Source organism: Leptosomus discolor, chromosome 10, assembly GCF_034619465.1.
Source record: "Leptosomus discolor isolate bLepDis1 chromosome 10, bLepDis1.hap2, whole genome shotgun sequence".
In the NCBI taxonomy this organism is placed as follows: domain Eukaryota; kingdom Metazoa; phylum Chordata; class Aves; order Leptosomiformes; family Leptosomidae; genus Leptosomus; species Leptosomus discolor.
Window position 1 is genome coordinate 18620284 of NC_141400.1, and position 14146 is coordinate 18634429.

The 14146-nt window shown below is 47.5% G+C and overlaps 1 protein-coding gene across 1 annotated transcript; it reads left to right on the forward strand.

Annotated features, from left to right (window-relative positions):
* Positions 1–729: 729 nt before the first annotated feature.
* On the forward strand, positions 730–10418 carry SKP1 (S-phase kinase associated protein 1). The gene is made up of 6 exons (XM_086470889.1): positions 730–791; positions 3531–3627; positions 6140–6213; positions 7429–7572; positions 8255–8395; positions 9158–10418. Exons 2-6 carry the CDS (start codon positions 3531–3533, stop codon positions 9191–9193), a joined length of 492 nt encoding a protein of 163 aa, XP_086327015.1. The 5' UTR covers positions 730–791; the 3' UTR covers positions 9194–10418.
* The last annotated feature ends 3728 nt before the right edge of the window (positions 10419–14146 follow it).

A 14146-nucleotide genomic window follows, 5' to 3' on the forward strand; every position in this document is an offset into this window, starting at 1 on the left:
GCTACCACCAACAGCAGCCGCCTGACGCCGCTCCCGGTGCCCCCCGGCCCGGGGCTTTCTCGCCGTGAGAAGGAAAACACCCAACGTGGGCTTTTCCTGACGAGCCTGGGTCACTCTCGATCACCGTTTGCAACAGCCGGGCCCGCGGGCTGGTCGTTCCCCGAGGAGGCCACCGGGCCGGCCAGCGCCACAGGCCGCACCGGCTCCCTTCGCCATGGCGGGTTGGGTTTCACAGGGACGCCCCGCTCCCCCTCACGGGCGGCGGCACCGGGCCGCGCTCAGCGCCCTCCTCCGGGCCCGGGTTCCCCCCGCAGCCCCGGGCCGAGGCCATGGCAGCCCCTCCGGGCGGCGGCGGCGGCGGAGGGGGGAGGGGGGGGGGGGGCGCGCCGCAGCCGTTGGCCTACGCGAGGCGCCCCCGCCCATCGCGCGGCTCCCGGTGCGGCCGCGCCGCTGCCTGAAAGACTCCCCGCCGCCGCGCCGGCCCCGCAACCCGCTCCCGCTCCGCTTCCTCCCTTCCCCACCCCGGTACGACCCGTAGATTTTTTTTACCGTCAGCCTCGCTCCGCGCCGTTTGGGAGCCAGGGCGGGGTGTTTTGCTCAGGCGTTCGCCGCGGGCAGCCCGGCGGTTGCGAGGCAGCGAGAGGCGGGTCCTTCTCCCCTCCCCCCCTGCTCCCCCCCCCCCTCCCCCCCCCCCCACCCCCCGCCATATAAAGCCGCCGCCGCAGTTGGGCCCCGAGCGCCGCCGCCGCCGCCAGGTCCAGTGAGCGCTGAACCGGTGCCGCCTCCTCACGGTGAGGCCTGCGAGCTCGCGGAGGGGGAGGGGATCGCCCGGTAACCGGCGAGGCGGGGGTGGGCGCTCGAGGCGGCGGCAGGGGCAGGGCTAGGCCGCGGGGCCCGCTCGGTGCGGGGAAGTGGGCCCGGCCCGGCCTGGCGCGGGTGGGGGACGGCTGTGGCGGCGGAGCAGCTCCCCGGGGGTGGTTTGGGAGGGCCGCTGAGGGGGGCGAGCTGAGGTCTGAGCCCTTCCTGGGCAAGGCAGGGCCGAAACGCCCGCGGGCCCCTTTAGGGGAGGGCGGAGGGGGGCAGTGATAAATAAAGCAGAGGCGCCCCCCCCCCCCCCCCCCCCGGCACCGGTGGAGCTGGAGCTTCCCCCCTGCGGCTGTCAGGTTGCTCCAGGGCACCCCCCGTAGCCCTTCATAGCGAGGGGAGCTGTAGCACAAGCAGGGGGCTCAGGTGAGGCTTTACTTATTAAATAAACGTCGCGTTACCCGCCGTGGCACGGAGGAGCGGAGGGGAAGGAGCAGGCGTCCCTCCGGAGCAGCTCTGGGGGGCGCGGAGGTGCCTCGTAGCGCTGTTTTAGGCGGCCGAGTTCTGCATTTCAGGCTTACCCATGCAAATTACCGTGGTAATTCAGGTTTGTCTCTTGGTTCGCTCCCAACCTGTTTTGCTGTTGTCGAAGGGAGCTTTTAGGACCGGTCTGCTTAGTCACCCGGTGGTGTTGCTATCCAAGGCCTGTCTGTTCCCAGAGCTGTGTTGCAGTTTGCTAAAAATGACTTGTTTTTATGTTCTAGGAGGCTGAGCTCTGTGTTATAAAAATAATGAAGTTTGGATGAATTCCTGATCCCTTACCAGGGATAAGGCAGTAGATTAACTCTGTTCTGCCTGATTCAGATTCTTAATGAGAACCTGAAGGTCTTGATACAAGTGGATTTGGGTGATAGAGGGGCCTCGAAGCCAATATTTGTGAAGGCAGCATCCCTGTCTCGCTGGCTCTGTTGTGCAGCATTATGTAATCTCAACACAGGCAGGGAAGGCTGGCAGCTGGTGCTGGGCTTGCTCTTGGGTGTGCTCAGACAATCACTGCCAGAACAGAGGCATTAAAACAAAAATGTATGCCCAGAACTTATTTTTTTTATTTTTCAGACCATTGTTCTAACTACCAACTCAGAGCTACGTTTTAATCCAAATTTGATTTTTGTGGATATGTGTATATGTTCTTCTACATTTGTGTCTTTGGAACAATCATGACTGTGTCCCTCCAGAACACCCATCTTAATTAGAAGCAGCGCTGTCATATAGGGTTACATTACTGTGTAAACATTAACTAGCTACTGGCTCTGCCAAGCAGAAATTAAGCAATGAGGACTTCAAGCTGGTGTGAGCTGCTTAATAACGTGCTTTGGCTGGCCTCCACTGGCCTGGGTCTGTTGCAGTACTGTCAGGCTCAGCCGTGCTGGGGAGCTGCAGGAGACATTCGGAAGGGGATCATGTGAGTTTGCTGACAGTGGTCTAGCTGATCCAGTTTTGGTAGTTCCAGTACTTCTGTAAAGACCTAGCATGCATAGCTCTTTGGTTTGGTGGGGGAGGAACATTGGAAAATTAATTGAAATTGATTTGAAATTCTTTTGTTCCTGGAGCTTCTCTTTACAGAGCCTTGCTGGCTGCATTTACAAATATATGCTTTAGAGGTCTCTTGAGTGGGTAACTTGAGGGGGAAAAATGAAACTGTTGCAATGGTCTGCTGCTAATAAATATTGTGAGTGGTAAAGGAACTTTATAACACATCCTACTAGTTTGTTGAGACTGATTTATGAAACTTATGTGGCCAGGCGTGTTTATCATGTCCTTCAAGTGCCGTGATACCCAAACAGTCTTCACGTGTAGCTTCAGGCAGAAGTTGTGACCCACTGGCCGCTCTATGAAGCGTGTTACTTCTGGGTTGGTTAAACACCTGGAGAGATACATTCTTGTGAAGCTTGATTATTTTGCTGGTAGGGATATCTTTGAAGTCTGCTGCTTCTAATTATTATAGGTCTTATCGCAGTTTGTTTGAAAAGCTTTGTTGAAGTGTGTAGTCGTCTCGGTCTTTCCTAACGCTAACAAAGTGCTGATCTGACTTCCTACTTTGTAGGAGTGGTATTGAGTGCTGAAAGCCTTCCTCGTGGTGGTGTGTTGCTTTTTAATCTCTTTGGGAAACCAAACATTTTTCTGAAGGAAAGCCTTTGATCCCGAGTAACCTGGTCTGTTTGACTGTTTGGAGCATGGGGGGCTGGACAGAGGGGTCTAGAGGGGTTCCTTCCAACCTCAGTTCTGTGATTCTGTTCCAGAGGCTGCTATGTGAAAACTGCTTTTGAGATCTGACTTCATCTGAGTAGTCAAACTGAGTAGCAATTTTTTGGATTTGAAGACAAGTAGTGTTTTGGAAGTGTTGCTGAAAGTTAAGTCAAGAGAAAGATATCTCTAGTGTTGCACTGCAAAAACAAACAAAAAAGCACTATTGACTAGTAAAATTTTGTGTATTTTATGCTTTATGTTAGGTTTCTGTCAGTCCTTGTTTCTTAAGTGTGAGGATTAATGAATTTAGGCCTATTGATCCAAGCAGCGAATAATCTGAGCCTGCTCTAAGTGGCCCTGGGCTGCCTGCTGTTGGTAAGGAGCAATATAAAATAGCAAAGGTAACAAACATCTTCAAGTCAGCTAAACTTGTAACATCTGCTGAATGTTGTGTGGAAATAACTGTCCTTCTCTTGTAGATGCCTTCAATTAAACTGCAGAGTTCAGATGGAGAAATCTTTGAAGTTGATGTTGAGATTGCAAAACAGTCTGTGACCATAAAGACTATGCTGGAAGGTAAGAGTGTGAAGCCTTGAGGGTCGCTGGCTGGTGCAGAGGTAGCAGCGTGTTCAGGAAACCCTCTTGAACAGGAGTTGTGCCCCAAGGAGACAAACCAGTGCGGTGCTGGAAAAGGGCTCCCAGGCCTGTGAGGCTCTGGCTGTGGGGTATGAGCACAGCCGGACCGATGGCTGTTGTAGCTGAAGGGGTTTTGGGTGGATGCGCTCTGGCAAAAAGCTTAAAGTTCAGTCCTCTTGTTAAGAGCACTTATGGAGACGCTCATAAAATGCAAGCACCTCACTGCCTTGCCTACAGCCTGCTTCAGCTTTGTAAAAGTTAAGCAAACAGAACATTTAATAATACCAAAACCTAAATTTATTTAATCATACAAACCAGTCTTTGAATGTAAGTATCTTTTAAATGGGGAGGAAGATCGTAAGCTGATGCAATGAAGAAAGAGCTAAAGTGAAACCTATATTGTGGGCTTATGGATGCAGTTAAATTATTTGGGGTAAACACTTAATTCTGATCTCCTGCTGACATAAATTTGAAACAAAAGAACTCGTGGCGGGGGAGGGGAAATCTGCCAGATGGCTGGGATACAGAGCAAACTCTAATCCCTCTAGTGTGAATCCTCATTGTGTGCTGGTGGTTTTTTCCAGTTTTTTGGGTGTATTCATGTATTAACTTAGGGGGGAAAAAAATCTTTCTTTTATACCCAATAACATAATTTTAACTTTTTAAAATCTTTATCTAGTTTTGACACCTTGTGCATAAAAACATGAAAATAAGGTTGAAGTAGTCCAGGCATGAACACTTCCATTCTGTTAGTGAGGTGCTGTTGAAGATGCTGAGCAGCATGAGCAGGCAACAGCCGTCGGTTGGAACCGTTTAGGGAGCACAGTGCTGCCCCGGGCAGGAGCTGTGTCACTGCCGGTGCTCAGTGACACTCGGGTGTTGATGAAAGGGCCATTGCCTGGGAAGTGGTGTGAGCTGGGCACCTCAGGCGAGCCTCTTGCTAATCTGGGTGAGAACCAGTCTCCCAGTGAGGATGAAAGGCGTTTGCAGTACGGCTGGTCAAACATCAGTTAATAAACAATGGTTTGTGTGTCGGTGCTGGGGCTGAAAGGGGAGGAGCTGCGAGGCAGAGTGGTGTCGAGCATCATGGGACCACCAGTGAAGTACCAATTTTCTGGTAACATGTGAAACTGCTGGTTTGGAGGTGGTGGGAACAAGCTGAGCAGAGTTGACTAAACTTGAGAGATGGCTTGAATTACCTCCCTGGACCAACAATTTTGGACTGGTCACTTCTTACACTAGTATCTGCCACCGTGTTCGGAGTGTGCATTTGAGGCTTCCATGAACTGGTGACAGATGCAATACACTGTAACGTCAGTATTTTAATTGCTGAATCTACAAAGTTAGTTATTTCAAACAAAAAGTAGTACTAATTAATATCCCACTAATAACAACAGTGGTTGACTTGCCTAAATACAGAAGCACATGCTATTTTAATTGTGCACAGATTTGATCAGTGATGATGGTGTGACAGTCATCTGTTCTTAAAAATTAAGTTCCTTGGTGATGTAGAATTGGCTCATCTGTGCATGTAACGAGTGAAGGGCTGTGTAGCTACTCAATTACATAACTGATTGCAAGATCTTCATCTTTTGACAGCTAGGCTGTCATCCAACTGTTAGCATTTATGTAATAAAAAAAGGCATTTTTCTGTAATCAGAGGTGGCTAATGTGGTATTTGTTCTGTGTATCAAGTCCAAACTTTAATTATGTTTTTCTATCAATTTTTGCTTTGATTCCTTAACCATATCAAGGGGGCAAAGTGACAAACTTCATCCAGATCTGTGCTGACAAGGTTTTAGAACAAGGAGTATCAGAAGCTGTATAAATGCTTTGTTGATTGAAGGATTTGTGCTGTGCTCTTAGCCTGTGAACTTGTTCACTGGTGAGAATCAGTGCAGGTGCTTCAGAGGCTGGATAACTGGTGTCTTCGTGGTGCTCGTCCTTACTGCTCCTCTAGGGGACAAAACATGGCCTTTACTTACCACAGTCAATCTGAATTCTTATTTAATAATAAATGGGATGGGAGATCTCAGTGGGAGCACTTTGGTTTAACTCGTGGGTTGAACTGTTGAAAGTGGTTAAAAATGCATAAATATTTGTCTGATTCTTCAATGTATCCTATTCCCAGAACACTGAACTAGCAAGTTCTGCTCTAACCAGTAACTAATGGTTTAACTGGTGGTTTGTTGATGCTCTCACTTCATCAGGCAGCCTTATTAGCCACTTAGCCTAAACGTGGTGTAACCTAGTGTGTGTAATGCAGCCATGGCTCCACAGAGCCTCATCGAAGCTTTCTAAAACCTTCTGACTTCACCAGTCAGAGATGCTTTGCTACCAATCCATTCGGCCTCAGTGTTGTTAAAATAGTGGAGAACTGGTGAAGCGGCCCGGTTCTGAGAAGAGTGAATGGTTTTGCCTGCTCATGGCTCAGTTATCTTTCTGGTTTTAGATTTGGGAATGGATGATGAGGGTGACGATGACCCTGTCCCTCTTCCAAATGTGAATGCAGCCATCTTAAAAAAGGTAAGAGGCTGGAAGTGGTGGTGTTGTGTGGCAGCAATGAAATGTGAAATTCATGTCGGAGTTGGCTGCTATGAACTCTTGTATTAAAGGTACTTTTCATGTGCTACCTACAAGCTTGAGCAATTTCAGGCATGTGAACATGGGCATCTAGAGTATCTGAGACCTGGGGTGAGCTGGGCTGTCAGATAATGGCAGCAGACCTTCGGGGTGACCACCTGGAACAGCAGCTGGAGGCCAGACAGGCTTCCTAAGGTGCTGAAGGGGTGCTGGACATCTGTGCGCACCAGTGTTCCGTGGCGTTAAGGCACTGGTTTAATTGGATTCCATGAACTGAGGTGGCTGTTTGAGATCCAAATGTTGGCAGAAGGGATTAAGGGACAGGCAGTGGTGAGAGTAGCTGGCGGGAGCTGTGCCCGTGGGGCAGTTATGGCGCTGAAGCAACACGGTGCGTGCTCGGTGCCAATGAAGTCAGTAACAGACAGTGATAATTGTTGGGTCAAGTGAGAAAAGTGAAAAAGTATGTTGTGTCTAAGATGCTTTTTGCCCTGAAGTGGAAAGTGTTGTGCCACAGTAAGCACTGGACTGTTCTGGGGTAAGTACAGGGTTAGGAATTATTTCCTAGTGAACATACCCTCAAACTTCGGAAGTCTCTTGGGTTGGCAAAATGGAACAGGATTTTACTTGCAGTAGATTCCTGCTCCTCATTGTCTGGGTGATCAGATTCATATTCCCAAGCTAGTGTTTTGTTTTGTGTTTGTGGTTTTTTTAACAAAAAGCAAACTTGCCAGGTGAACTGTGTACGGGGATGAACATGTCCTGCTGGTAGCTATTACCTGCTGGTAGCTATTACCACTCTACACTCTTCCTCTATGTAATATTCTACTTAATAAAAATGAGGTTTCTGCAAACAGATTAAATACTGCAAAATGAGGTTTAGGTTTTCTTTGTACAGTCCTATGTGTGTTAGCACAGGGTTTAATAACTTTACAACACCACTAGCTGGCTTTTAAGATCATAAGTAATTAATTACTCTCTCAGATGCGATTCAGGATTGGGGATCAATTGTTCTAAAACAAATGTGGTGGTGTGGCATGCTCATACAGGATTGTAACCTTAATCTGGAGAAAAAGGTACATTTCTTCTAAAATGAAGTTATAGTTGGGGCCTAATGGGAGAATCACTTGGATAAAACTTTCATATCAAAACCGTAATTAGGTGATTCAGTGGTGCACCCATCACAAGGATGATCCACCTCCTCCTGAGGATGATGAGAACAAAGAAAAAAGAACAGATGACATCCCTGTGTGGGATCAAGAGTTCCTGAAAGTAGACCAAGGAACGCTTTTTGAACTTATCCTGGTAAGTACATTCAAGAAGTGTAATGGCTGTGCCTGCGGAGTGTGCTCTGTGCACGGGGCAGATAAAGTCTTTGTGCTGCTTGAGTAACTTCTTCACTGGGAGGGGGGATGTGGGGAGGGCAGGTAGTTCCAGCAAGCCACTGGCTAAACTGTTAGTGTGCTCGTTAACCTTGTGCTGGGCGTTTGGCTGAACTCTCTCATTTATCTGTTAACATGCTTTGCTCAACCTGGGGCCCTACAGCTGTCTTTATTCTTGTGGCTCTTGAGTCGTGGTTGAGGGCTTGTCGCTAGAAACGGAGTTGTAGAGATCTGTGTACGAATTAAAATTGAGCTTTGACTTTTAGAAGTTGTACCTTTATGGTGCCGTGAGCCCACAGTACTTGTCTTGGCTCATTAATGATGCCAAGCGCTGGAGATCGCGGGTATTTGCAGGCTTCCGAAAGCGCTTTGTCAAAGGAGGAGCCGGGGTTGTGTCTTTCATGGTACAAACGACTTTCCCTTCTGTTTGGGGAGCAAGTTCGAGGTACTGTTACTTCAAGGTTCTAGCTAGAAGCTTCCGCAAGTGGAGATGATCTGTTTGCAGTACAGTATTCTGCAGTTTCGGTGTGAGCTTAACTCTGGCAGTGTGTCTACAGAGGTGGAATATTGATACGGAGGCTTTAAATTTGGAAACTCTTCTACAGGCTGCGAATTACTTGGACATCAAAGGTTTGCTTGATGTCACATGCAAGACAGTGGCGAACATGATCAAGGGGAAAACTCCAGAAGAAATTCGCAAGACATTCAATATTAAGAATGACTTCACTGAGGAGGAAGAAGCACAGGTACTGATCTGGGTTTGATTATCATTGAGCTGGGTTTTGTGCTGAATTAGTGTGTGGCGCTTCCTAATTTAATGTGGGATGCAACCGACTCGTTAACCATAAATGTAAACTAATCGTCAGCCCCTCCTAATTGAGGTGCTGCTAGTGGAAGACCTCTCGGTGTCTACCATGCTTGCAGCCCACTGCCTGGGAAGGTCAAAACAAACCCTTGCGACTTCCTAGCTCAGATGTGGGTCTGGTAAGAAAGCACGTAGGAGTGTTTGCGGCAGCCTCAGTTTGCTGGTTTGGAGCTCAGCAGGAACGCTGAGGTGTAGTGTTGCATGTGGCTAGAAAGGTGAAGCGTTTGGATTCTTGTCTTTTAAGAAATGAGCTCATTGATCTTCGAACTTGAACAGCAAACCAACTGCAAAATGGGAAAGATGGGAACAAGATGCCTTGTTCAAGTACAAAGGCAGTGAATTGTCCACTTGGGTCTGTTTTCAGTGCTGTGAAGGAGCCTTAAGCTAGTCCATTTGCTTCACTTGGTGGACAAAATTTCAGTTTTGATCAAACCTAGGCATGAGAAGTAAATTTCCTGGCGTATATTGATAACCAGGTCAGTTGGGAAGGCTGACTTTCCAACTACAAATGCTGCATGGAAAAACTAAAGCTGCTTCCAAGCTTATGCCTTCCTGCAGCCAGTGACCCTGAGCGCTTGTGGGAACTTACAGCTCGCTTCTAGGAGTTCATTGCAACGTATTAATAGTTAAAATGTTCTTTCAGGTACGTAAAGAGAACCAGTGGTGTGAAGAGAAGTGAAGTGCTGTGCCTGACACTCGAACACTGTAAGGATTGTTCCAAATACTAGTTGCACTGCTCTGTTCATAATTGTTAATATTAGACAAATGCAGCAGCAAATGAAGTTGTGTTAGCAGGATATCGTTCCCTTTGCATGTGTCGTGGATTTTTTTGAGTACAAATCTAAATCTTCTGAGTTTTTACTAGTGTAATTGGATGTCTTTTTACTTTACTCTGCAATGAATAAAACAGAACTAAGTGTGGATTCTGGATGGGAAGTGGCACTTCAGGTTATCGTTTTCGTTACGCTTTCAAACTGTTCCAGTCCAGTTACAGTGCTAAGGATTGACTCCATTGTAAATAAACCCACCTGTGACCTCTTCCTCAAGGAGAACAAAACACTGACTTACAGGGTATTGATAGCTTCAGAAAGAAAAACAAACTAGAGTGTGTCTTGGGGAACTAGGTGAAGTAAAAGCTACTGGATTTCTTACAGAAACATTGTGGGGAAGATTAGTGTTACTGAAAGCTGTGTAACTTTGAAGATGGTTCTTGTCCTGCATTTAAAAAAAGAAAAATATTTGACCACTTGTCCTTTAGTCTTGCCTTATAGACTAGTGAAAGGTGTGATCTAGACCTAAGCGAGCTCGTGACGTTCGATTTGAATACTTCAACCATGTCTTGAAGACCTGCCTCTAGCTGGTAGCAAATCAAAGTGTGTTGCTTTGTGCACAGGATGGCTGTGCATTTATACATGTTACTGTTCAAAGTGGAATCCAGATTTGACCAAAAATGACTGACATTACCAAAGTTAATGTTATTGACCTGTGCATGCCATTAGTGGCTGGTTTTTAGGCAGTTTTAAACCACCCTTGTGATGTAGCTCTTTAAAACATGGTTTAATGTGTCCACAGAAAAATCTTACGCCTCTGTACGTGATACTTCAGCTTGTAGAGACTTAATGATTGCATACAAAGCTAATGCAATATCAAGCTTAACTTCTTTGGACAAAGCCACTTGCAACTAGTTAAACAGTAACTGGTTTTTGGATTTTTATTTTTTTTTACAGTTCCCTTATAGGGAGTAGGGGATGGTTGTGTGGTAGATCTTTGAGGTGTGCTCTTGGCTTGTATTGCATTCCATTCTCTGTATAAACCTTAGAGTAGAACGAACCTTAATAAACATACTTCTCTCACTTTAAAGATCAGTGTTTCCCTTCGGAGTTAATAAAGGGCTTTTAAACTTTTGTTTGCAAATGGTTCTAGTTATTTGAAACTAGATAACCTTACTGTCACTTATTGCTGAGTGTAAAAGTAACAGCACTGAGGCAGCGGTTAACGGGAAGAAAATGGATGTGGAGATTTGGGTAAATGACTTCCCCTGACCCGTGGGCAGCTTCTCAAACGGAGTTGGCAGTTCAACAGCAAGCAGTCCAGACGGGGGTGTGTTTTGGTGGCTCACCAGCTTTTTAGGTAAGCTCTGATGAAGTTTAGGTAAGCTCAACTGAAAGCATTTGTAACTTGCTCTAAAGCAGCATTCAGACCCGTGCTTTGGCTGGGCTGCTGCTGCTCACATCTGCTTGGTCGTGAGGCGGCTGGGCCTGCCCTTGCCTGGTGGGTGCGTGACGTGGGCGTGTTGTAGATCCTGGGGTATCAGCGGGTGTGAAATGCTCCAGCGGGGGACTTGGGCACAGGGGAGCCTTTCCAGCATCCTGTGTCACAAACAGGACACCTCAGGTTAGAAGTGCTACGAGGGAAAACCTTCTGATGACATGTTCTATGGCTGTATATGTAGTTAATATTCAGCTTGTCCTGGATTTGTGCAAGAAATAAATCAATCTGCGTGTGAAATGGATGTTCCCGAACACATGAGCTTCCTCCCTGTGGTGCTGTGTTGCCTCCACAGAAGCCCAGATGCTAATTGTGTGCCGAGGTGGAAGCCTGTAGGATAAATTCCTGTAGGTGCTCGTCTCCAGACGAGGCTCTGTGTGTGTGAGCAGCCCCTGCATGCTGTAGGGCGAGGAAGAGACGGAGATGTGTAGTTTGTCTTCCTCAGTCCCTTCTGTTTGCCATACCTGCCTCAGCCACCCCTGTGCTCCTGGGGGAAGACCTGCTCAGGACTGGAGCAGCTTGCCTCAGACACAGCCCTTGGTGGCCCTTCTGCCGCAGCTCCAGCCTTGTGCCAGGTGGCTCTCGGTGGTGGAGGCGCCGTGCGGCCGCGGGCAGGAGGAAAGGCTGGTCTGGGTGCTCAAATTTAATATTCTCAGCAATCAGCTTTCCCTACAACCTCTTTTCTCTATCCAAATTCCCCTGTAGCACCGTCTCAGGCTTCCTCCTCGTTCTGTACCTGCCCGCTGTGTGCGTCGTGTGAGGAAACACCTTCGTTGTGGCCGCTGCAGCAGTACTAGTGCTAGAAGGAGGCTCCTCATGCAGGGGCTGCACCGCAGGCTGCTGCCTGTGTGTTCTCCAGCCTGACCTGACAGTGGCCTGGTGCTGCTGTCAGACACCAGCCCTGTGCTCTGGGGGTCCTGAAAGGGGGAGACTGTCCAGTTTCCTACTGTGAAGTGTTTTATTGCTGGAGAACTTGTGTGGTGCTGCCTGAACCTTTTTTCTTTCCCGCGTCCTGGCGTGATCAGGGATGGCTGGTGGGATTTCAGTGGGGGGGAGGCAAGGTGTCAGCAGGCACTGCAGAAGGTGGTATTTTTTTCTTAGCCTTGGTTTACTATTTCAGTCTTGCCCACTGAAGCCTATTAGCAATTACTCTAAAAACAGTTTGTACCTACAACTGCCAAAGGAAAAATAAAACAGGAACCCTCTTGAGTTCTAAGAAGTCATCATTTGAGAGGATTATAACTTCCAGTGGCCTATTTTGAATAGCCAGTCTGGCAATTACTTTTATTTATAAAGCTATAAACATACTTTGAACATAAAAGCCAAAAAATACAAACTCAATGAAGTAAAAAAATTACAACAAATGATGGATAGTCATTGGACAAATGAAAGTACAGCTGCAAAACATTTATCCCTGCTACATACATACAGTGGTTTTACTTGGTTTAATGAAGTGGTACTTCCATGACTTCTACATTCAAACTGATTTCAGGAATTCAAATACGGAGTTCAGGAAGAGCTGAAATTGCTGTAAAAACTAAAAAAAAAAATTCTGGTGGTGATAAAAACTTAAGGGCAAAGTTTTCCTTCTGTTAAAAAAGAGCATTAACACAAACCAGTAACACTTCCTGGAGCGTTTCTAAAGACACCTTTTTGGCGTTAACCCACGCCTGAACAAAGCTACTTTCATTATCAGCCGTGGGGTGCGTAACGCGCGCTGGGCCTGCTCGTGGTTGTGTCTCAGAAAGGGGCAGCGTAACGGTCTCTTATCTGTGTTTTGAGGGGGGAAAAAAGAAAAAAAAGGATCAAACGTTCTTGTTACACCAGTATAAACTGGATGTGGTGTTCAGGACAGGGGGTAGACATCAGCTGGCAGGAGGTGCCAGCGCGGAGTGCGCTCTGGCTGTGACCTGGCAGGCAGGGGACAGTGCTGCTGTGCCCTGTGTGCCGGAGGGAAGCTGCTGGTGAGGGGGCAGTGGGTTTTCCCCCAGAGATTTTGCAGGACTGGCGTGGAATAAAAACGATGTGAGGAGACCGTCCCGCGGGTGGGCTGGCCGGGGTGCCCTGGAGCGAGGCGGGCACCCGCAGCGCCGTGAGACACACGGGCGAAGGCCCCGGTGAACCCTGACACGAACGGCGGCTGCTCTGGGCAGGATTTGGCCTTGCTCAGGACTTTTCCCCTCAAGCTCCCCTGGTGTCCTGGGACCTGTCTGCTTTCTCGTTTCTCCCTGCCTGTGCTTTCCTACGCAGTTACACCCCACCACAAAGTGCCTGTCGGGTGTGGGGTCCGGCCGGTGATGCCCGGGGGGAGTCAGGCCAGGCCACCACGGCCGATGGACCAGCTGTGGCCTCTACGGTAGCTGACGCTTCTGCAGCACCTCACGCCGGAGGGTCTCGGGGTGACAAACGGTGAGCTGAGACACAGCTATTGGTTTTTTAAGCCTTTTTTTTGGTGTTTTGTTTTTTTTTTTTTTTTTTTAAATCAAGTGATAAAAAGAATCTGTCAGATCTGGGAAGAGTCTGCTGAGTCCCTCTGTTCAGCCCCGGAGCACGCTGTTGTCTAAGCTTGCTAAAACAACTTACAAACGAGCAGATCGCGCATTGATCTGGTGCTACAGAAATAATGAACCCTCTGAGTGGCTAAGTGTACGCCGGGCGGTCGGTTCAGGTAATGCTACTTCTCCAAGGGTTAAAATGATTCTTTCAAACTTCTAAATGACTCTGCAAACTTTCCAGGTTTGTGCACGCAGCGTTCGTTCAGTGCTTCTGAAGTTACATTTACACAGGAGAGGAGTAAAGCAATAGGTTTAGCTCTAAACTAAAACTGGAATTAAAAAATCTACGCTACTATAAGCGAAAGTACCTAAATAAAGGGAGTTAAACCCAAAGCTGCTCTACAGACTAATCAGGTGGTGGTTTGTTTTTTTTTTTTAAATTTTCAATCTTTGAGGCATAAACTTGTTTAAAAAGTTTAGCCCAGTGTAAAAAATTAGGGTTTTGTGTTAAGAAAAAAAAATATAAAAATATTTTGTACATTATAAAGGTCCTCTTAAATTTCTTGCAGTTCTACAATAATATTACTACGTAGTTTGTATTCAGTACTCTAAAACCTATTTGGTAAAGTAGAAAAAAATAGACCCCCCTCTCCCTCTGTGTGGCGGTGGTTTTCTCTTCAGCAGTCTAGAACAGATTTGGTTCAAGCAGGAAAAAAACTCTGCACTGGACGAGGTTGTGGTCTCTGTGAGGAGTCTGTGACCCTGAAGGACATCGGGAGCTTGGATTAATTTGGGGTTTACCCTGTTCAGGGAGATCACAATCCGTCCGCAGTGGTTTGCGTTTGTCAAGCTCAAAATATAAATAAAAT